We start from the raw sequence: 22,532 nt of genomic DNA on the forward strand, positions 1-22,532 counted from the left end.
GTATGTGTATCTATTTGTGTGTGCTTGTATGTGTACACCTCAGTAGCCACTCTGGGATTGTAAACACTGACAGCTTCCAATTAGAATCAGCTTTGTTCAACAAACAAACAAGCAGAGAGGAAAGCAGAGAGGTTTACAAAGAAATGACACGACAACACAAGACAAGTGCACCATAGAATCATCAGGGGGGAGGCCAACAAGTACAGGTAGATGAACAGGGCATGCTGGGTATGCAAATGAAGGCAATGAAGCCCAGCACCCGAAGCACAGTGAGAAGTGAGTGGCAGCCTTGCCCAGTCTAATGAGCTGCCTCTGCCATGGCCCAGTGAGCCAAGGTGGAGGTGAGTCACTGACAGGCACCTGCTGGGAGAGAGAAGCGAGGAAGTAAGAGATAAGGGCTAGGAAGAAAGTTAAAGTATAAAGAGCAGACATTAAACAGACAGAGGAGCATTAGAAAAGGGAGTATTGGAGAAGTGCGAAAAGAAAAAGACTTTAAAAAAAAAAAAAAAACAGCTCCAACCTTGCTCTTGTACTTCTGATCACCGAGGCGAAAGCGGACGTAAATGTCACCCTGACCGTACTGCGGCAGGTCCTGTCCCTCCACCAAGGTGATACCGAGCACCCCGGTCCACATCTGGTTCTTCAGCTGATTCTTCTGTGTCTCTGCTGGGCGCGGAGACGGTGTGGCCTGGTTCTGCTGCAGGGCAAAGATGTACACTGACAGTTACAGTCATATTTTTTAAAGCACTGTGCGTGGAAGCTTAGTGAGCTCCTCTCCTGTTACCTGCTCCTGCCTCAGCCTTGCACCTCATCATGTTCACAGAAAGCATAAAAGTAGGACAAAGGTTTGTACTATACAGTGCATCTCTGTTGGAGCACATTAGCACATCTCTACTGACAGGCAAGCCACACCATGGAGGCTCCTGGAAAGAGAGGAAGAGAGGGACGTCAGCGAGCAGCCAGATGTCCCTGGCTGTGACAGTCCCACTCATCACTGGCTCCCAGACTGAGTGTGGGGAGGCAGGACACTTGGCATACTGCACCAGAGACAGCAGGCAGCAGTGAGTAATGATGCAAACCACACAGCTCTCTCATCAGCAAATTATGCATACATGCAGTATGTATGGCCAGCATCAGAGTTTACTGCATGTTGGCAAATTCACCCGCTTTAATTTAACCAGCAAAATAACAAATCCTTTCTATTTAAGCGAAGCCATTAAACTAACCAAAATATTGTGCTTTCGAGAACTCTTTCGAAATTAACGGACAAGCCCAGCAAATAATCCACTTCTCCTGCCGTGTGTCACAGAGGGAGTGAGGGAGAGAGAGGGAGAGAGAGGCCTTGATATGTTTCCATGTTAGAGTTCCCGTGAGGCCGTGCGGTGATAGGCCAGGGCTGTAAAAACAAACAGCACAGAGGTTGTGTAGGGCTGACTGTAATTAAAGAGCAGGAGCGTAATCTGCTCTAGCCTCTTTGATTGCCCAGCTCCTTCGGCTGCCCCGGCGACGCTGCTTCAAACGGCCCCACTGCAACTCCCCTGCCACTCCGGCCCCTCCTCATCACTACAGGGTCACAACCCACATTGCCACCCAATCCGGAGGGGATCAAAGCACATCTCTGGGACCTGAATTAACATGGAATACCACAGGCACAGCCCTATAAATATCAGCCCCTTCAAAAGAAGAGGAACAGAGGGAGTGGAGGAGCGATATAAAACAGGCCTCAGCCAAGTCATCCCAAGTGTTTATCTTGGACACATTTCTATCTCAGCGGCCAATAAAACAATTCCACTTAACTGTAAGTGGCCCCTAAAGAGAATCTATTCCTGGTCCTAAAAGGGCTGTGCGATTGCTTCCATATGGTGGGACAGCATGGGGACAAGCATGATGAGCTCAGACCCAGGTCCATTTGGCTGGTACCTCAGCACTGTCCATCCACAGCTGTGATATTACATCCTAACATCTGGGTTATTGCCCGCTATGCCTGGGAATTATCAGCCTTGCCGATCTTAGGCATCCCACACTGGCAACATGCCTCGAACAGCAGAGCCCCCCTTCCGCTTCTCCCATACGCCCCCTCCTGTTTGAAACACTATCACACAGCAGAGTTTTACTTAGGCACTTGCCATTCCCTGTCTCTGTGGTGGTAACACAGAGGGAGAAAACGATGTTCTGACAGAGGGGGAGTAGAGCTGTAAGAGCTGGGTATTCAGCACTTCCAGGATAGGTGTTAAATGCAATAAGATATTGTACGTTTGTCAAAAATGAAATGGGGAAAAAAATGGCATTGTTACATTGTTAAATTAGCACTGTGATTTAGGCAGCAGAACATTGTGCAGAGTCCCACCACACATTTCCATCTCCCTTTGAGTATCTTTAACCATCTGTAGTGGATAACCTACACTGTGTATGAAAATGGCATTCATTCCTTTGTCATCTAATTTCAAATTGAGATTGTCTACTGGACCATCAAGAGACTGAACAGTGGCAGATGTAGTGACAACATAGGTGTGAATATAAACCCACTCGCTGCCGTGTGAGTCCCAAACAGCAACCCTCCTATTTCACTCTGAATCTAATTACAGCTGCAATATATTGAAAACCACTTGAGGAGAGATGGAACTTTGTTTACAACAAAACCAAATACTGCTATATAATACTCATCTAAGGGCTCTTTTATGACAGCATTCTCAGTCAATATTATGATTTTGGGTTTTGATCAAAATGTGATATTGTACCATACTTTTATCACACATAATGATACCACTGAAACTAATATGCATTGCTAAAAAGGTTAACTATAAAACCACAAAAGAAATAGGATGTGCTGAAAACAAGGTTACACACAAAAGCTTGAGTCCTGAGCATACGCCTCATTCTTTGTTGCAGCATAGTACAGTGAGCTACTGCCCCCTAGTGCTTTAGATCCGGCTAATCGTAAGCATCACTGAGTAAATGAGAAAAGCTGAATGCAAGAACAGGAATGACGTTCTGGATAAAATTAGGAAAATCACGTTTAAAAGTAAATGTGATATTAGGATCCATACCTTATTCTTTCTTTGTGGCCATCTCTGTGAATAGAAAAGAATTGTGGGAATCAGTACAAAGATTTAGGCAAAAATAAGGAACAAACAATTTCATCTACACACAAACTTATAATATTAAAAATATTCTTACATTCTTCTTGATTGTGGCATCTCTAAACATTAAGCAGACTTCAACAATAATTACTCCCATGTCGTCTTCTTTACTTTTTGGATCATCAAGACGCAACTCCATTTCATAGGTTCTATGAAGAAATAGAAAAAGGCAGGAAGATTAAAACTGAGGATCACTTATTAGTATCTGAAAGATGATCTAGTCCCAAAAATGTAACAAAAATTTATTACTCACTTGTACAATTCAAGATTTTTCAGAGAAATCGAGCTGGAACCCATGAAGTCATCAGCGGTCCGATTTTTATCATAGACCTGCGACATTTTTGCAAACATCTCATCACATCTTGCATAAACTGAAACCATGGGTTCTGACCCCTCTTGTAAGATAATGCACCCAATTTCCAACCAAAAACAATGCCTACCCGAACGTCCACAACATGCTCTCTGTCTCGAAGGGGATGAGAGAAGGACTCGTTCCACCGTGGATTCAAGTTTTTATACACCACTTTGCTTTTGTAGAACTGTTTCCCTTCAAGTTTGAACTTCACATAAGGATCGCTGGTGCCTACAATTAAAAGACAGAACAAAGCAAACCAGCAAGGTGATGTTGTGTAAGACAAGTTGTAACCACCTTACGTGTAACATTAACACACAAACACTGAATAAAATATGATTTCATAACAACCTCTGGCGGACGGGAATTATTTAATGCAAACTATGTTTATGTCTTGTCGAGCATACTGTCACTATAAAAATGTACACCGTGTATGAAAACAGACATTAACACACACGCATACACACCCTTCCCCCATGCTGGTGGTGTGAGAGACTGAAATATGTAGGGAGGAGGTGCGCCCCACACATGGCAAAAACAGAGGAATGTAGCTGTTTAATTGTCAAGGAGTAGAAACACTCGCCAGCATGAGGCAACCAGAAACCAAAATCTAGAAGCAACCAGTGTTAATCTCCCAAGCCTGTTAAGAAAGTCTGTCTGTGAGTAGGGTGGGGGTATGGGACTTCTTTGTTTCTGCAATTGCATGCAGATTGGCCAAAAAATGAAAGCCAGCCCCATGCCTTCATTTGTATAGGGGAATAAAGGGGTGCTTGAGAGAGCCTGCAGGGAGGCTTGAATCACATGACAAAGGCCCTGTGGGGATGGGCTGTCAGGCCTGTCAGCTCCCCACTCCAAATGAACATCTCGCAAAGGCAGGCAGGACCCACAGCAGCTCCACCCTGCCAGCCTGTGACAGGGAAACCTCCAGGCAACTTGACAGGAGGAGAATGTGGCAGCTAGCAAGGAGAAAAGCTCTGGCATGACTGAGAATGGTGACGATGGAAATTAATGGGAAAAAAGGGGAGAACAAAAAACCAAGGAGTGGGGGCTGGTGGTGTGGGTCTTTTCAGAATATGTAATGACAATGTATGCCATTGGTGGGCCTTTGGCACTGTGTTGATTGTTGGGCAAACAGTGGAGAGACAGGGGGCGTGTGGGGATTGCATCATCACGGTGCCATCTTGTCAGGGAAAGTAAGGTCTCAACTAGCATGGAGTAGGGCACTGGGCTTGGAGGGTCCTGTGCCACCAGGCAAGAAAAAAAAAAAAAAAACAGCAGCATTTCAAGCAGACAGTCCTTTAAGCATTTCACTGTAAGGTGATTTCCCACAGCTACAGGAGCTAGTAAAGTAAAATATAATATTGTTTAATAAATCAGAATAGCCTAAGGGTTTTAATTCTAAATTAGATTAATGTAACTTTAAAAAGGCTGTCAAATCACACATTTCCTCTGTGAAATGCATCCGTCTCTCTGAAAATGCCAGTTTTAACATTTTTTAAAAATTGCTTATATTTGAGTAAAACACAAGCCCAAATAACTGCCAAAAAAGTGTCACTAAATAGCCATTCTTAATTAGACCACACATGAATTTTCTTTCAGTGTTGTAATGCCGTTTACGGCCACTTGAGGTTGCTGCTTTATCAGAGCTAACACTCCTGGGCCTGGGCCTCGAGGACAGATCAGAATGTGTTGAAATCTGTACTTCACACTTATGTTTCTTTGTCTTTCTCCCCCACAATATAATATCGTTGTTAAAGGGAAATAAATTCTCAACAGATCAGCTGGTTACAAAAATCCACTCTTTCAAATACATTAAATTTTCCATTCAAATAAACCATCTTTCACAGTTCATGAGGAATCTTATACCTGGGTATAATATTAATATGAATTGCTACTAAAGTATGGATTAAAATGCATCACTTTAGGGTGATTATATCACACATTTAATTTCAACACTTCTAAAAAAATAACAAAAACAAAATATATTAATAAAATATTTTAGGAGAAAAGCGCTTGTGGCTTCTTGTAATAACATAGAGAGAATTTGAGAGGTAAGTGATTACAATGCTTCTGCTTTAAAAATCTATGAGCAACAGCTGTTTAAATAAGTTGCAAAATCAGTAGTTTCGTGTACAGATTGTGTGTTCTCTAATTAGAACCGACTGCTTTATCCAAGTCTGTCTTTTGTCATACTGGTCTGACTGCATATTTCTCTGCTGTTTTTTTTTTTTTCTTTGTACACGCATTACTCGACAAGAGATTCTCACAAGTAAACACAGGCAATAACTGAACACATCCCATCTTCCCTTCACACACAATAACACATTCACCGTTCACAATTTTCCTCTGTCTGATTGGCTCACTGTCAAAGCAAGATTAGCAAGATGTATATGCACTTTGTGTACATCCAGTGTTTCATCAAGGACTAACTCTTTAGGTGTAGCCAAAAGCTAACACACCAAGAGCTGCATTCTTTTAGAGTGTGCAAGAAATCTGATGTAGCACCGCTTGATCCGGACTGATCTGGGCAAGGGTGTTAAATAATCCCAGTTATAAGAATACTAAGATCACAAATATTATAAAACGTTAGTCATTTTCCTAGGAAGATGTGTGGTAGATTCTGAATCTTACAGACCAGGAAAAGATGGGGTGTTATATGCCGACATACCGGAGCGCTTATCTCTGATGACCAGGTTCCTTCCTTGTTTTAGGTTGACGTTCAAGAGGTACCTCTGGCATGCAGCAGGTATTTGAGCCTCAGGACCAACTGTCATAACCTCCTGTGGAGAACCAATGCCATTTGTAAGGTTTTTTATATCAGATGCTTGGCTTATTTCAATGGGGACAGCAGTCGAAGCAGTACTCACAAAGTTTTCTAAAGGATCTTGAAAATTTTCGTCAAAGAACTCACACGGTTCACTGGACATCTATAGAGAAAAAACAAAACATTTTAATGGCATTTCATACAACATCGTAATAAAAATACTTAGTTAGACTGAGGTAAGACGACTATTTGTGTGAACTGCTGTAAAAAGTCTGTTTATTCTTTTCAAAACATACGCCGCATGTGTTTTGTTCATGACTACAGATAATCTCTTTGAGGGACACAGCGTGTCTAGACTATGTAAATATTGGCAACAGCAGTGAAACGTGTCAGGTGTAAGGCAAAGTGAGATTTTATCACCCTTTTGGTGTTCTTTTCGTATAGCTCTCCGCAACACAATGTACCACTAACTAGTAAGGCAGGTTTTCAACTGGTTTCCATATCTAAGAGACATCTAGACAAAGGAGGATGTGATAGTCTTAGTTTCAGCTATACCCAAGGGCCGTATTAAGTCAAATCCCAGGTGGTCACTTTACATTTAACACCAAACAGCCAGGGACATGCTTTGAATATGTTGCACCAGTAGACTTAATAGTTACTGTCACACGTGCTGCAGTATTAGTGTGATAAAACCACGACTCTACATTCGGGGCTTAGAAAAGGAATGTCAGTTTTATGTAAGTCACCATATAAGAGGCTGAACAACTCTTTGCATAAAATCTCCAGTGTGTAAAAACTAAACCACACTATTTGAAAGTTAAATGAAAGCATGCAAATATTCAAGTAAATGTGACCAATGTTGAAATGTACTACATGCTACTGACAGCACTGGCTGTACTGTGGCTTCATGTCAAACTGTTTTGTAATAACTGAGGTATTTTTGTTATACCTTTAGAACTTCCTACAACCTCTTCTTGAACAACTTATTATAAGCAATGGATATTGCTTCAGCTTTAATATAATTCCTAAAAGAAAGAGCAGTTTAATCTAAGTTCGTAGACCCACAGAGTTTCTGGTGTACGAGTACAGGACTGGATTGGATTTCTGTCTCATTGTAAAAGTCAATCACCGATACTATAAACAGATACATATGAATTTCAAGTAACATACGTCTCTACCACATACAGACATCAAAAAGCAACAAGTATCCTCTGATTATACATAATAATACTGACCTCTGCTATCTCGTCCAGGGCCTCCTCAGCCTGGGTTTCATCTAGCAGACATTCGTCCATGGAAAACTCTCTCATCAGCAAAGGAGAACAGGGTTCTCGGTCCAGTTCTTCCGAGTCCGTTGTCCAGTGCAGGTTGACATGCTCCTCGCTGGGAGTGCCACATGCAGAGTCCAGAGAGGTACCATCTGTACTCTCCAAAGGAGTAGCCAGAGTATCTAATAACAGAGACATCCTATCTGCAGGAGCATTTGCTCTGATTGCTGGTGGAGTCCCTTTTTCAGATGATGACTTTCTCTGCTCAACTGATATGGCCTTCCTTTGTGTGGAAGGGGTCATTTGTTCTCCAAGTGAGTGTGCTCTGGCCAGTGCTGCAGCAACAGATTCTGAATGCACCCTGTCTGTTTGGCTTTCTTCACCAGACAGACTCACCCTCTCCCCAAGATCTGGTCTTGGGGACGGAGCTTGTACATTGGTAAAAATGTGTCTTGGTGCAGGAACAGGATCAAAAGAAAATTTCGGTACATTTGCCTTGGTTCTTTTTTCCACTTGTGCATACAAACCTTCTTGAGTGGAGGACAATTTGTTGTCTGAGCCGGTGATGTAGCTCATTTGGTCATAAAGTGTCACTGGTGCACTGATTCTATTGAGAGCTGCAGCTGAATGATCCATCTGACGGACTCTGAGTGGAGTCTCGGGGACTGCATCATAAAGCTTGTCTGCAAAAAGTGGTCCATCACCGATTGAGCCACTTGCAACAGAATCAGTATCACTCAGACCAGGAGAGATGCCAAAGAAAATGGCATCAGAAGCAGTAGACAACAAGGCACTGTCTGTAGAATATGCTCCACCTGGCACAAATGTAAGGTCTGGTACAGAAATACTGCGTCGATGGGCCAGATTCCTCCCCTGCTTGGCGAGTTCCTTCCTTCGTGGCTTCTTAAGGTTGGGCAACTTAGTTTTTAGCCGCAAATTCTCCAATATGTTTTTTTTCTTGATTTCCATCTTGAATGCCTGTGAGACAAAACAACAACTGTGAAATCAAGATCTTCTGTTCCACACACGTACAGGCCTAATGCAGAGCAGCAAATGTACAGCAGAAATCAAAATGTATACAAACTGCTCAAGAGACAATTTTAAAAAAGCAATCCATTCATTTTAAGTTCAATAGAGCTCTTGAACATGGAGGAACATTTAAGCCATTGATTTTGTTTGTAGTGATTCACTAAGCACCACATACTAATATATATATATTTACTTATAAGCGAGTGAGTCTGTCCTCCAATATGAAAAGAACAGGTGGCGAGTTTCACTGTGAGAGAATGGTGCATGTTCAGTGATTTGTTCACTGAATGTACCACACAGCGAAGCTCTGAGTGATAGTCAGTGGCTCAAACTGCCAAAATTGGCTAAAAACAAGTTCAAGACTCGTGCCAAACTGTAGATCTGTTTAAAAAAGTCATTAAAAACCAGCGATCATCTCTAATATTTAGCGAGGAAATGTTTAAAATAGCAAGAATTATGACATGCGTTTGGCATGTTTGTCAAAGTGACTCCTTCTGGTGGTTACTGCAACTTTAAATGTTTTACATTTTAGCCATGTTTCAGTTCGATGGGGTGGATTACGCAATCATTGCTCCGGTCAAGCAGCAAACATCTCTTTTAAACAAATCTTTTTAAGGAACTGGTTCCAGTGATACAGGACACTGAGAAGAACAGATTTTTTTATATCGCTGATTATTCTTAGAATCACATTTTCAACTAAATAAATGTTGGCTGTACTCGCGCTTCACTTCGACCAAAAAGTATGAAACTTTGGTTTTACAATACATTTCCTGTCAGACACTTCAGCTTAAGAAAGATTAAATTCAATCTACTGACTCAATAGCTGTATATGACGCAAACATATAAAAAAATCTGACGAACACAACTGTTGTTTAATTCCTATCTGATTTAGTTTTACACCACCCGAATAATTCTGCCAGTTTAGTGTCTTACTCTTTGACTACACAAAAACACAGACAGTTCCTCTCAATAAATAACCTCACAAAATCAAACTGTGGCAGGCTATACTATCATCAAAATACATCTAATCTCACAAACGTTCACTATTTATTTGCTTTCTATAATCTACATGACACTATTGCCTGGATTCTCCCAGTTTAATTTAAACAAACAAAGAAAAAAAACAAACTTTACCTGTCCAGTCGACTTCTGCTGAGATGTTTAGCAAAGCAACACGAGGATCAGTTTCCACCAAGAGCAGTTAAATGTTTTCCAACAGGCAGCTCAGTCATCCTAACTATGATAAGAAAGAGGAAGTGTCTGAGGGAACACAACATGTATGTAGTGAACCTTCCAGCTTTAAGGTAACTTTGTAGACAAGTGATTGGTGGAGAGGCCGAAGTGGGTGAAACTGGCCGTACCAGTTGCACGAGGTGAGTTTCTATGGCTGAGAATGCCATCGTCAACCGTTGAGTCCTGCCCAAGTTATCCATGATAGACGGAGCTACAAACAGTATGATTCCAGTTATGTGGGATCAGAAGAAATCTGACTACAAATATTGAGTAAATTAAGACAATGTAGCGAGAGATTAAATAGACACTGAAACGATGAAACAGTTGCCGACTGTAGGCTACAGCAGCCTGTTTTGTCAGTCTGTTTATTGTTGATTTGTATATTTGACAGTTTATTTGCATTTGTGAGGCAATTTATCTGTTTTAAGACTTGCATGTATTACACTTCTCTAATATGGGTTCTCTTACAGGTCCAAGTATTTGAAAATATACTTAATGCCATAATCTGGCCTAATTCTACAATACAACTGTCTATCTTATCTGTCCAAAACAGTCCAAAAATACTGCTGATGGATTCTGCAACATGACTGAGGCATATGAAATGTCAGAACGGATCTGGCACTCAGTGGCTGCCTCGCCGTACCAAACTCCATTTCTTTCACACAGCCCAATATTTGTTTACAGTGGAACATGGTTTAGCCTAAGCTCGTCAAAAGTGAGCATTTGTGTTTGCAAAGTATAAACTATAGCTTTCTGTCCACACATAGAAGCTAATGCAACAGACCCACTGGTGTTCCCGCTCTCTCTCCTTGTCTGTGCCTAACAGTGGAGACTATATGACAACAGATGTGTTTGAGTCTGGACTGAGTCTTGTTCAATATTTGCTGATGTCTTAAAGAGATCAGGCCCACATGAAAGAACCCCAACTTGGCTCCCAGTTGAAAGGCAGGGCTGGGGATCCGCATAGGGCAAGCCCCTATGGCAGGTGGCCTGTCGCCCTCCTTCTTGCACAACTCAAACAACCCAAAACCCTGCTTGGTTACTCGACACATGCACACTGGACTTCTTCCAGCCTACAGCACAGCTGGTCTCGTGGATGGAAAGCCAAGAACATGCACTTGGGGACAAACGCACTGAGTGATGCACATGCAGGCCTAAAACTGAATACAGCCATAAAAGAGCGAGGTTGTGGACTACACGGCTGACCTAAAGCCACTGTTTGTTCCTCAGTCAGTTATGTTTTGCTGTTCAGGGAGAAAAATGGAGTTGATGTTTTGCTTTGTACGTCAATGTAGCAATACTACACAGGAAAAAATGCAAATGAAAATCAAATCAAAATTCCTCGTAGACAAACAACTGAAGCTATAAATAGTAAAATATGACGCCACTCGTAAAAGTGCTTTACCTATTCTGTGTAAGGTGGAATTCCACTGAATAGACTGATAACGGCAGCTTTTTTCCACCCATAGCAGAAAGATACTGAGGTGCAGTCACACCTTTCTAATAAGTTAATAATAACAACAATAGGTTCTATTCACAAATCTAATGGACTTCATCTCACAACTGAACTGGTTTAATACTTTTTTTCTAGTTTGTCAGCACATACGTGTCGAAGCTTTTGGTTGTCGTCTGTTATGTCAAGTGTTAACAACAAATTAAAACTGCAACATTTCAAAAACAAGGGTTAGGTAGTGCCATCAGTGCTATAGTATCACTGAGTCCTTTCTCAGTTTCTATGCTTTTTCCAAACACAAAGAACCGCAGTGGAGGCGGGACATCAATATCAAAACTTTGCCATTAGCTAACCCTCTGAAAGTTTCTGCGTTCTGTCTCACCCCAGACCGCTAATAACCTCTGTGCTGAAATAGTGAAACTGCAGAAACAGACAGAGGCGATCAGCAACAAGTTCAGTGTGGAGTGATTTGCTGCTTCTGATGATAATGGTTTTACATAAGATGAACTTTAATTTCCTTTTTTCACTGCTAGCTGGATTTTTAAGATAGCTGTGTGTTTATTATTTAAATCCTGCCAATAATTTGACTATTTTGTGCATACCTTCTTGAGAAGGTCTGTTTATCACCATAATAGTGTTGGACTTACAAAATTAAAACTATCATGTAATCACGTTCTCACAGGTTTGCAGTCTGTGCTCACATCGTATGATACATTGAATTTTGTGCTGTCTTTTTGAGGCAATTATAATTCTGAAGTTTGTTTTTAGATTTTTAATGTATGCACAATGTACAATATATTGCAGCAGCCTGGTTTCTGCTTATTTTGTCAATGTCAGCAAATCACAAAGTGTCTTAAAATAAAGTTGACATCTGTTAATAAAGTTACACTTTACATATTACAATCATTTCGTTTAACTTTACCTATGAATACATTCACGCAGATTAGAGTTGAGCATTCTGGTTGTCCATCCATCCATCCATCCATCCATCCATCATCTATATACCGCTTAATCCTAACAACGCTGGACAGGTCGCCAGTCTACTACAGGGCCAAACTTAGAGACAGACAACCAAGCACACTCACATTCACACCTACGAACAACTTAGAATCACCAATTAACCTTAACATGTTTTTGGACTGTGGGAGGAAGCCGGAGAACCCAGAGAGAACCCACGCTGCACGGGGAGAACATGCAAACTCCACGCAGAAAGATCCCGGGTGTCCTCACCAGGACACGAACCGGCGACCTTCTTGCTGCGAGACAACAGTGCTAACCACCGAGCCACCTTGCAACCCACATTGTAAACTGTACATTGTTCTTTTTACTGTCATTTTAACCCATCAAGGATTTTTCTCTGGTAATGATCTGTCTATAATTGGGTCTGAAGCAGAAAGAACTGGCCCACAGATTTAAAATCTTCCTGTCAACAATGAGCCAAATGGGCAATGATCATGGGCAAACTTTGCATATTCTGTACTTAAAGCTTTGGACATTTGGATGTCTGAGGAAGGAGGCAATGACATGCTCTACATAATAAGCAATACTACAGTATAAGAATAACAAGAACAATTTCATAAATACAACTACAGAAGTAACGGAAGTAAAATGTCAAAGATACAATAATCAATCTAAACTGATTCCTGCATGTGTACGCTGAATACCTGGTTAAAATGGACCTAACTATTAGTACTTCATCTACCTGGGGGGTAGTTTCCTTTGCAACTATAACATATTTTGAGTGCATGTTTCTAAGGTACAATCTGAACAAGAACAGTAACTGAAGCCGCCAGAGGAATGTAGCGAAGAAAAAGAATGCAGTTTTTCACTTTGAACAGACAGAGCAGACATTGTGGCACGTCATAGCACAAAACCAAGCAGGTGTCGTTATGACGGCTGCATTCCATTTAGGGGAGGTTCTGCTATTGTGCATGCTGATCCATGGGCATGACTTACTGGGCCACCCAATGCAACCGAGTCATCACTAATGTTTCAGCTCTACCTGTGCTTCTCCTGCCATGACAAGTCAGATGTCATGCCATGTAGAAGCTGTATGGAAGACGCAGCTCACGGCATGTTTCATACCACGCAGGACAAAAATATTTTTACACGTTTTCATCAGATCTTCAGAACGAAGGCATGTAGGTTTAAGTGCTGTCAACAAGCAGACACGTGATCGCAGCCACTGGAGCCCAGCGAAACACCTCTTTTTGTGTGGAAAGCATTTTGTGGCAGGTATGGTCCTACCTTAACTAAGACTTTATAGTTCGTATCGTTAGACTTAAGTTAACATACTTAAGTCTAAGTAAGACTACACACGTTCTGTCTATTTAACTGCCTGTAAAAATCTATGACACCTAAACCAATCATTTTAGCTTTAACTAGAGCTAATTTACTTTATTATTAGAGATTTGACTCATCAGATGCCAAGTGGGATTGACGTAAAATATTTCCATGTAATTTGAATGCAGTTGCCAGTAGACTGAGTTGACCTGTTGGCAGAGGACAGTTTGACAGCCACTACACACTACACACACAGTCTCAAAAAATGGAAATACAATAGTACACACTGTAGGACAATGCCTTTCAGTTTGGTGTCTATAAGATATTTAAGTAACAGCAAATTTGAGGGGAAAAAAACAGAGTGCCTGCAATGCATACTTGTATAAAGCGACAATCAGATATTAAGACAACGTGCAAATCTATGGCAGTGATGAAACTACACAGACACACTTTTACTCGTGTGCCTATCACTTAAATGTCAAGTGATTCAAAATCGTACAACCTCTCAATAATTTCTTGAATTATTTCTAAACTAACAAGTATGTCCTCTTTGGAACAATTACAAGCAAACCGATTAGAAGGACTACACTGAAACCACAGGTCCCAAAGTACAAACTCAATGCATCAAAAGTGAATACACCTGTGATCGCTGAAACAAAACTGAGTAACTTCCATTTAGCCTAATTGCACGAACATGTCTATAAAATGAACCGCAAACAAGTGATATTGCCCAGGAGTGTACTCACTTCTGTACATGTGCAATACTACAAACTGAGCGACATGTGCGTTTGAGCTAATGTTAGCCAAGCCAGCTAACATTTTGAGACTTACCTTCATGAATGCAGGGGTCCGCGGTCTGGTGACAAACGCAGAAGTGCTGTGTGCATGTTGGCGTTTTGCAACGACTTTCTGTGCAACACTGCCCAGTGGTTGGAAACGTGGTGTCCAGGTTCTGTCTCCTGCCAGAGCGAAGCGCCAGTACTCCCTTGAAGTTCATGCAGTCCCGCCGTCATGTCTGGCTGTATTGCCATTGTCACGAATGTTTGTTGTACGTCTATCTAGATTTTAAAAATAAATAAATAAAATGAAGCAAAACAAAAAATTACTGGTTGTCTAGCTAGCTACCTATAACTACCTGTTTTGCTTCAATATTAGCATTAACTCACTAAGTACACAAACAAGCTGAACTTACCGCAAACACGGAACTGCGCCACCAGACTCCTGAGAATGTCGGACAGCACGTTTTACTGCAGACTAACTTACTTTGTGTTTTGAAACAAACAAACAGGGATAATTCTAATAATTAAAGAACACACTGGGGGAAATCCAATTTCTTTAACTTTGTTAACGTCTATCTGGTGTTTTTCATTTATGCAATTTGACATACCGCGAAAAAAACACCCGCTAAGGTCAAGGCTGGCCTTGGTCAGACTTCCGGGGTTTTACACGTAACAAATCTAAGGAACCAATCCGGTCATCTTACAGAATGACGCCCTCAGTATTATTGTTCACAATTGGCTGAATTACCACAAAAAATATGTATTCTTAAAATACCAAAGTAAAAATAACATACCACATACAAAAATGATTTTAGATTTGGCTTTTGGCTTGATGATTGTCAAATAATTGTGACTAAATGGACCTTAAAGAGATTAGTACTAGAACTCTTTTTTTTTTTTTTTTTTTTTTTAAAAATCACCAATATTTATATTACTGAACATAGAGCATACTCTAGTCAAGAATTCTGGATAAGTAGTTGGTGGCAAACTGATATTGGTGTTTAATAATGATACAAGCAATTCATTTTACTGCTGCTTAGCTATTGTGTCACTTCATTAGATGATGGTGCAAATAAATAAAGTGACAAGGATCAGCAGCTGTTTTGATTCCAGTCATTTTACTGGAGCAGGCTTTAGTTTTAAAACAGAGCCTCTCAGGGAGTGATAGTTTATCACAGTAAATAACTAAAGCAGTAATTGCACAACATTCTACAGGAATTCTGACAGTGCTGATGCTTCTACATTTTTATTTCATAACTGCAGCTCTGAAAAACATGAATAGATTTCTGATAATTATTCACAGTGAACCTTTTCATTAGAAAAATAATCCTCACAGTTAAATGTCCTTCTTTATTATAAATGCAACATTTTGATCAGATAAACCTTATCAGACATTAACTATTTTTTTTCTATCTCCTCACATTCACGATCTGTAATTTTTTGATGCAGCAAAAACTGTAATTGCTCATTATCTGACAAGAAAGGGAAAACCCTGAATTTAAAGATTCTGAACAACTCTTTCACTTGTCTGTATCCCTAGCCTTGGTTTATATTTATATTTGGAAATTCTCTCTAGAGTTTCTCCAATCCTTTTATTCTGTTGTCATCATATGATTAGGTTGTTTAAATTTTACTGAGTAAAATATTACATTTGTTGTAACCAAATTCTGATGTTGTTCATCTCATGACATGTTGGTGTTTCTTTCGTGGTTATGACCATTGTTCTAAATGTTAACTCCGTGTCTGTCAGGTAAGTGCACTCGTACCTGGAAACTCAGAGTTGATACAGTGAGTTCATCATGTTGACATTGTGTGAAGCTAAACTAACCAAAAAATAGGCACAGCATGCAAATGGCCTTTTTTCTGAATTGGAAAAAAAAAGTTTAAAATGTGTATGATGGTTAGAAAAAGGTTCCATTTAACCAACTACGCACAAAATGTTTTTGAGCTGTTCAGCTGCTGACTAATTTTTGGCACTTAAGTTAATCCACATCCTCATCAGGTGTGGATTAACTTAAAGCTTAAACCTAAATGACCAGATAGTGACCAGTACACAGACAATCCTTTAACCACTGACTGTATAAGATGAGTCCACCTTTAAATGCAGCTTTGTTCAAATGACACAATGACACCTCTGGATGTCTGACAATGTAATTCTGTCCCCCAAGATGCCTGCCAACTTCCCCAAGACCTCAAAATTATTATTATTTTTACAGTCAGTTTTTTTCCCCTGTAATTTTACCAGAAGTTATCTGCAATTTAACAAAACATGGACAATCTGTAAAATAGAAGCAGTCAAATGCAAAACGATGAAATACCCTTTTAGAAACACAGATGTACAGTTCTGCCTTGTTTTTTATTGTCTGTATTTTTGTTGCAGTTAACATGTAAATTAAAACCTTTTCTGTGATTTTACTAGTTATTTTCTGTAATTTGACAAAACAGGGAAAATCTGTAAAATAATTAATTTATCAGAAAATTGCAGCTAAAACAAATAAACTACCAAACTATTAATAAACAATAATTTGGTGGACAGACTCATTACTGACTTATGATTTCTGGCCTATGTCCTCACTCTCCATCTGCTTATTATCATTTCCAATATAGTGCATATACGGTCATAACGTCCACTCTGTTGTAGAGATGCTGTGCGTTGGAACAAAAAAATATTTATTCCCTTGTGTTAAAGAAGATTTAATAAAATATTACATGCTGTTTTGATGTTTTTCTTCGTTATAGATAACCATAGGAGAGCCAAAATAAGTTGAACTTGCTTTGTTGTGGAGGCCCCAGCTGAACCAACAGCCAGGAAACCGACTGAGGAACTAAATTATTGTGCTGCAGTGCCTCCTGCTGGCGATACGGTGGAAATGCACCGACCATTGCAAAACACCTTCAGATGTCTGTATCTGTTGCTTAAATCTGATCTACAATAAACATCCACATTACATGCAGTTACAAATAATATGTGCTGCAACACTACATTTACTGGAGCTGTACTTAGATCCGTTTTGAACCACTACAAGTACTTTATTTGGTGCTTTGTACTTCTAGTTAACTTAATTTCAGAGGTAAGTATTGTATCATTTACTCACTTTTTTCTCAGTCAGATTTTTCCTTCAAAACACACACTTTTTTAAAATTTAGATCTGCTACACTTCAATCTTGTTTTTTTCTTTTTAAAATGCTGTTAAACATTAGTAATATCTCAAACAGCCACATGATAATCCATGTGTTTAACCCTCCTATTACCTTCAAATTTACTGACATCTTTTATCCTTGGGGTTCAATTTGACCCCAGCAATTTAAACCTCCAGAAAATAGCTTAATTAAAATTGTTACCCAAGTTTATGTGTAAATAGCCCTTTAAATAAAGCTAAAAACATATATACTTATTTAGAGATGTTAAACACTGAATGGGGTCAAATTGACCCCAAAGAGAGTAGGAGGGTTAAAATTCTTAATAACACTCAAAATAAGCAGTCGCATTTTATTTATAATGGAGTGTTTTTCTTCTTCTTTTTTTTCGTATTATTAATTTTACATTGACCATGAACACAGCATGCATGACATCCCTGCACTAATTTGATCAGTACTTCAAAAAAAAATAAAAAAAAGTAATCTTATGATTTCCTTTAAAAAACTCCCATCAGAGAATTTTCTTATATAAACTCCTTGTGTTCAGGTTTTTAGTAGCCTTGTGCTGCCTGCTCAGGTTCTGTCAGTGATAATGGCGGTGGTTCTAAGTAATATGAGGTCAGTGAAACGTGTACTTTCCAAGCAACATTCAAAGATGAATAGACAGTGAGTTCAGATTGAGCATACACTGAGGTGTTTAATAAAGTTGACAGTTTCTACTGTTTGGGACTTCACAGGAGAACAAATTCTATGAAAGAGTTGTTTACTTCATTTTATACAGAATAAGAGAGATAACCTAAATTACACATTAAAAGCCAATATTTGTACTTTTGTGAAGAATACAAATTTTGTACAACAACATCTAGCATAGTATCTTAATTGTTTAATAAAAAGTTCACTTGAATATTTATTGTATGATGAAAATAAAATAACACATTCAAGGGAAATAAAATGTAGATTAACTTAAAATCTATTTTCGATTTTGAAACAAATAATTTCATTATTGGCAACAAAGTCCAGCTTGTGCCGCCAAACGGTCTGAGCGTTCAAACCGAAAACAGCTTCTTTAGTTAAGTGAACTATCAACTACAAACACTTACCAAACACGTAGTTCTGTTTATAAAAGCCATGAAGCAAAGCGGTGTACTCTTGCACAGCAAAGTGAAGAAAGTCCTCTACAGAGGTTCATTGATTACCCTTTCCTTTCACATTCATCAGTTGTGCACAATTTGGACATAGACCAAAAGAGCAAAAGTGTATCGCAGTGCATCCGCCGGGCGTTAGTCTTGTGTGAGTCCTATCTGAGAAGAGGCAGGTCTGGTCGAGTTTTGAGTGAAATCTGCATCATTGTCTTTCTTCAACTGAGAGAAAAATAAAAGAGTGGTGTAAATTTTTTCTTTGGGATAAGGCATTTTTCCTAACTGTGCATATAGATAGAGCAACTACAAAATTCCCTGATATGTTATCGAGTGCTAAAATATGTGCTCAACTACGAGGTGATGCTGCAGAGACGGGCAGACAGTTTTCGTTGTAGTCTTTTATTATTGCTATTTTTTTTTTACCTGCTGTGTTAAACTGGATTACATTATGGATACATCGTATAAAGTATGTCTACCAATATATATATGAACATGAGGAAGATTGCCCTTGGGAGGGGGGGTGGGGGTGGGGGGTATCCAAATAAATCAATCAGTGAAATGTATTATATATATATAGATATAGCTTGTAGTCCAGCAACTCTCAGCTGTGGCACTTCAGAATAAGAGTCTAACAGTCTACTCTCTTCTTCCTCATGTGTCGAAATGTGACCTGTAATGACATCATCTTCTGTGTGTGTTTCATGTGAACTGGGGATAAAACTGCATAGATTCATTACGGGCGTAAACTGAGAACTACCGTGGAGCTGATGATGGTGGTGGTAGGGGGTGGGGGTGGTGGCGTTGGGGGTCGGCGACCTCAGAGACGCACACAAGTGGCGCCGTGGCGAATGCACAGCGACACCTCTCTCTCTCTCGTACAGCAAACTTCTTATACAAATGTGTGCCTTTCAGCAGTGAGATTGAAGTCAGTCGGTGTGTGGGATTATGATTTAGCTGCTGAATGATCCGTTTCTGTGAGGATGGAAAAGAAAATAAGTCACAGCCCCCCCCCTTTCTTTTTGACCTTTTCTGGCTACAGTGCTCTTAATAAAAGGGGTTTAAGATACAATTTCTGGAGCCAATTAAGGAAACACGAGTATTTTTTTATACATAACTGATAATTCAAGTAGACTGTAATATTTACAACCACATGTGGACACAGGCATGATCAGTTTGGTGTGAGCCACTACTGCCACGTTCACAGCTTGAACACCGTGAACCGATAACAGGATAGTGGCTGGAGAGATGTCTTTCAGTTGAGCTACATGCAAAAAACAATAGATTATTCTTCAATGTGGGGCTGGGACCTTGGAAATTGAATGGTGGCAGTGTATTCAGCAGCTGCTGGTATACAACTAAGACGAGCTAACACAATAGGTGGGAAGAAACCTTATTTCCCGTAGCCTTGTGATCATCCTTCAAAAAAAAATAATTATGAAAATAGTGGAACTTCAACCTCACAGCATTGTTTTTTTTTTCTTTTTTTATCTTTTACAATGTCTTCAGGACAAACAATCACCACTAATAAAAAGGGGGGACAAAACAAATTGACCATCTGGAACTAAAACACATGGGAGTTTATGTTCAATTTAGAAGAACGAAATAGCAAATATTGACCAGTGAATCATCGACTTTTTGAGGGTCTACTCTTGTAAACTTGGCTGTAAACCACAAAAATATACTTTTTTTTTTTTCAACTTTTTTTTTTTCGAAAACGGTGATCGTACAGTACATTCGGCATGTACTCACACCCTGGTAATATATATTAAAGTCGCTATTTACACAACAAAAAGACAATGTTTGGCTCAAATTCTTTTTTCAATTATACAAACAGAACAGCAAATGTTCATGGCTTTCGATATCGATTCAAGATCTGGTTTACATGACTTGTACACTGTAATAAAGCACAATAAAAAATAAAAACTATGATGAAAGAAATGGTGCATTTGAGTGAATTGTTAGGAAAATCATAGCAACTGTACAAAACAACACAAAAGAACAGCTTTGGCTTATATTACTGATGAACTGTTACACAAATGTGAACATGTTGACTTTCTCACCAGTTCAACTGGACAGGTTCGCATTATCTTAATTGCACATTTATATATCCTACTCTTTTAAATTATAAAATGAATAGTTTGTCATTATTGCAATAAATTCTGTTGCTATTTTGCTTTTTTTTTTTTTTACCTCCGACATTATTGGTTCGTGTGTTCACTAAAGTAGTCTCAACTTGTTGCGATTGTTGACGGTATAATCAAAATTCCTGTGTAATAGCGATTAACTCCATGTGCTCTGTGTCTCCTGATCGACTGAATCAATAAATTAGAAGAGGCCACTTGAGATAAAGGTCTTGTATGGTTACAGCATGATTTTAGAGATAGTTCGTGCAGTGAACATCGTATGTAAGGGTCCTCAGCCTCAAAGCAACACAACTTTCTCGGATTGTTTGCAACTTGCGAGCACAACAGCAAAACAGCAACTACATGTATGTGTCTGACTAGACCAGTGACTACAATAATCTACCGCCTATTGTTTAACAATTTTCTTTGAACAGCTCTCCTCTGCAAACGTCATCTGAATTGCACCAAGTACCTGATACCACCTGCTTGTGCATATAATTCAGTCCAGCTAACTGATATATATATATATTTTATTTTTTTTTAATCTTACTGTTATCAGCTTGAGAATTTACTTTAGATATGTCCTGACACGTCTTATTACATTACATCTCAGTCTTACAAATTGAAGTGGAGTTGAATAATAGTATCATAATGATAGCTCTAAGGACCCTTGCTCTTTCTTTTATCTCCATGTCTAACCCCTCCCCCCCTCTCTGACTGGCTGGTGACTGGAGGCTTGACCAGGGCTCTTTATGTCACCCATGTGTCCATGCGCAAGCGCTTGACCGACGGGCTCTCCCTATCCTCGGAGCCAGCAGGGGGTCTTCCCAGTCCCAGCGGGGAGTGGAAGTCAGGCCGGTGGTCCTCGCGATCGCTGCCGTCGTATGAGCTACAAGACGAGCTGAGGCTGTCGGCAGGTGAACGTCCCAGAACTTCCTGTCGGCTGGACCCTTGCTGCGGCTGTTGCGGAGGGAAGCCAGATGGGGTGACACGCTCCCGTGGTGGCGAAATGGGCTCGGACTTGATATTTATGCTCTGGCTGGTGCTGATGGATAGGTTGGAGCCCTGAGGTAGGTGACCTCCACCACTGCAGCGAAGATAAGCAGGGCATTTGTTTAGTTTTATTTGTTAAACCCCCTCCCCACCCCACAAAAAAAAAATGAGACAACAAATGTGTAATAATGTGAAAAGCCAGGAATATGTAGATGTGTGATTCAGCATGATATGACAGCACAGTGGGTGTTGCTTTTATGTGAGGGCGTCTGGAGAGTGTGCCTTTGTTGGGAAGTGTGTTACTCACACCAAAGAATTAAGAGCTGCCTGGCCCAGTTGATGCTGTTGCCATGCCGACATGGAGCCCAGCGAGAGCCCAGGAGAGCTGAAGCCCTGTAGGGAAGAGATCTCTGCACTGCTCAGGGAGTACTCTGTAAAAACAAAAGCAGCCGCGCACACTGAGAACTCGCTCGCATTTCAGTTACAACACCGTGTGCCACTGAGAAAAGAGCAGGAACCGACAGCGTGTAGTACATGAAGTCTCGGGTTGAGGAGGCTGTTTTCAGCAGAGACCGAGTGCAGACTCACCAGCAGGATTGTAGGAGGTGGGCATGCCTGAGTAGACCAGACCCTGTGGGGGTAAACTGGGGGTGGTGACAGACACTACTGGAGTGGCCAGTGGCTGGGTGGACTGGGAGCTGCTTATCCTCTGGGTGTTCTACAAAACACCAAAAAAAAAAAAAAAAGAAAAACAAAGAAAGTGCATAAGCTCAAAAGTGTAGCACCTTGAAACATCAAACTCTGACACCAAACACTGCGTATATGTTGTTATCATTTA

General features: G+C 40.1%; 2 protein-coding genes across 13 annotated transcripts in view; both read right to left on the reverse strand.

Annotated features, from left to right (window-relative positions):
- LOC103364740 (multiple C2 and transmembrane domain-containing protein 2-like) overlaps positions 1-9,774 on the reverse strand; it is a 32,342-nt gene extending 22,568 nt beyond the window's left edge. For both annotated transcript variants that reach the window (XM_008291968.1, XM_008291970.1), the window contains exons 1-9: positions 9,688-9,774; positions 7,492-8,502; positions 6,360-6,419; positions 6,161-6,272; positions 3,581-3,723; positions 3,394-3,470; positions 3,178-3,289; positions 3,048-3,071; positions 521-697 (exon numbers count right to left, since the gene is read on the reverse strand). In XM_008291968.1, the coding sequence (XP_008290190.1) occupies positions 521-697; positions 3,048-3,071; positions 3,178-3,289; positions 3,394-3,470; positions 3,581-3,723; positions 6,161-6,272; positions 6,360-6,419; positions 7,492-8,493 (1,707 nt within the window). In that variant the 5' untranslated portion in view covers positions 8,494-8,502; positions 9,688-9,774. The remainder of the gene's footprint in view (positions 1-520; positions 698-3,047; positions 3,072-3,177; positions 3,290-3,393; positions 3,471-3,580; positions 3,724-6,160; positions 6,273-6,359; positions 6,420-7,491; positions 8,503-9,687) is intronic.
- Positions 9,775-18,110: 8,336 nt separating this feature from the next.
- The window catches only part of mef2aa (myocyte enhancer factor 2aa), a 75,065-nt gene continuing 70,643 nt past the window's right edge, over positions 18,111-22,532 (reverse strand). For all 11 annotated transcript variants that reach the window (XM_008291980.1, XM_008291978.1, XM_008291976.1 and 8 more), the window contains 3 exons: positions 22,283-22,412; positions 22,002-22,125; positions 18,111-21,788 (listed from right to left, as the gene is read on the reverse strand). In XM_008291980.1, coding sequence (XP_008290202.1) covers positions 21,452-21,788; positions 22,002-22,125; positions 22,283-22,412 — 591 coding nt within the window. In that variant the 3' untranslated portion in view covers positions 18,111-21,451. The remainder of the gene's footprint in view (positions 21,789-22,001; positions 22,126-22,282; positions 22,413-22,532) is intronic.

Source organism: Stegastes partitus, unplaced genomic scaffold, assembly GCF_000690725.1.
Source record: "Stegastes partitus isolate 25-593 unplaced genomic scaffold, Stegastes_partitus-1.0.2 Scaffold775, whole genome shotgun sequence".
NCBI classification, from domain to species: Eukaryota; Metazoa; Chordata; class Actinopteri; family Pomacentridae; genus Stegastes; species Stegastes partitus.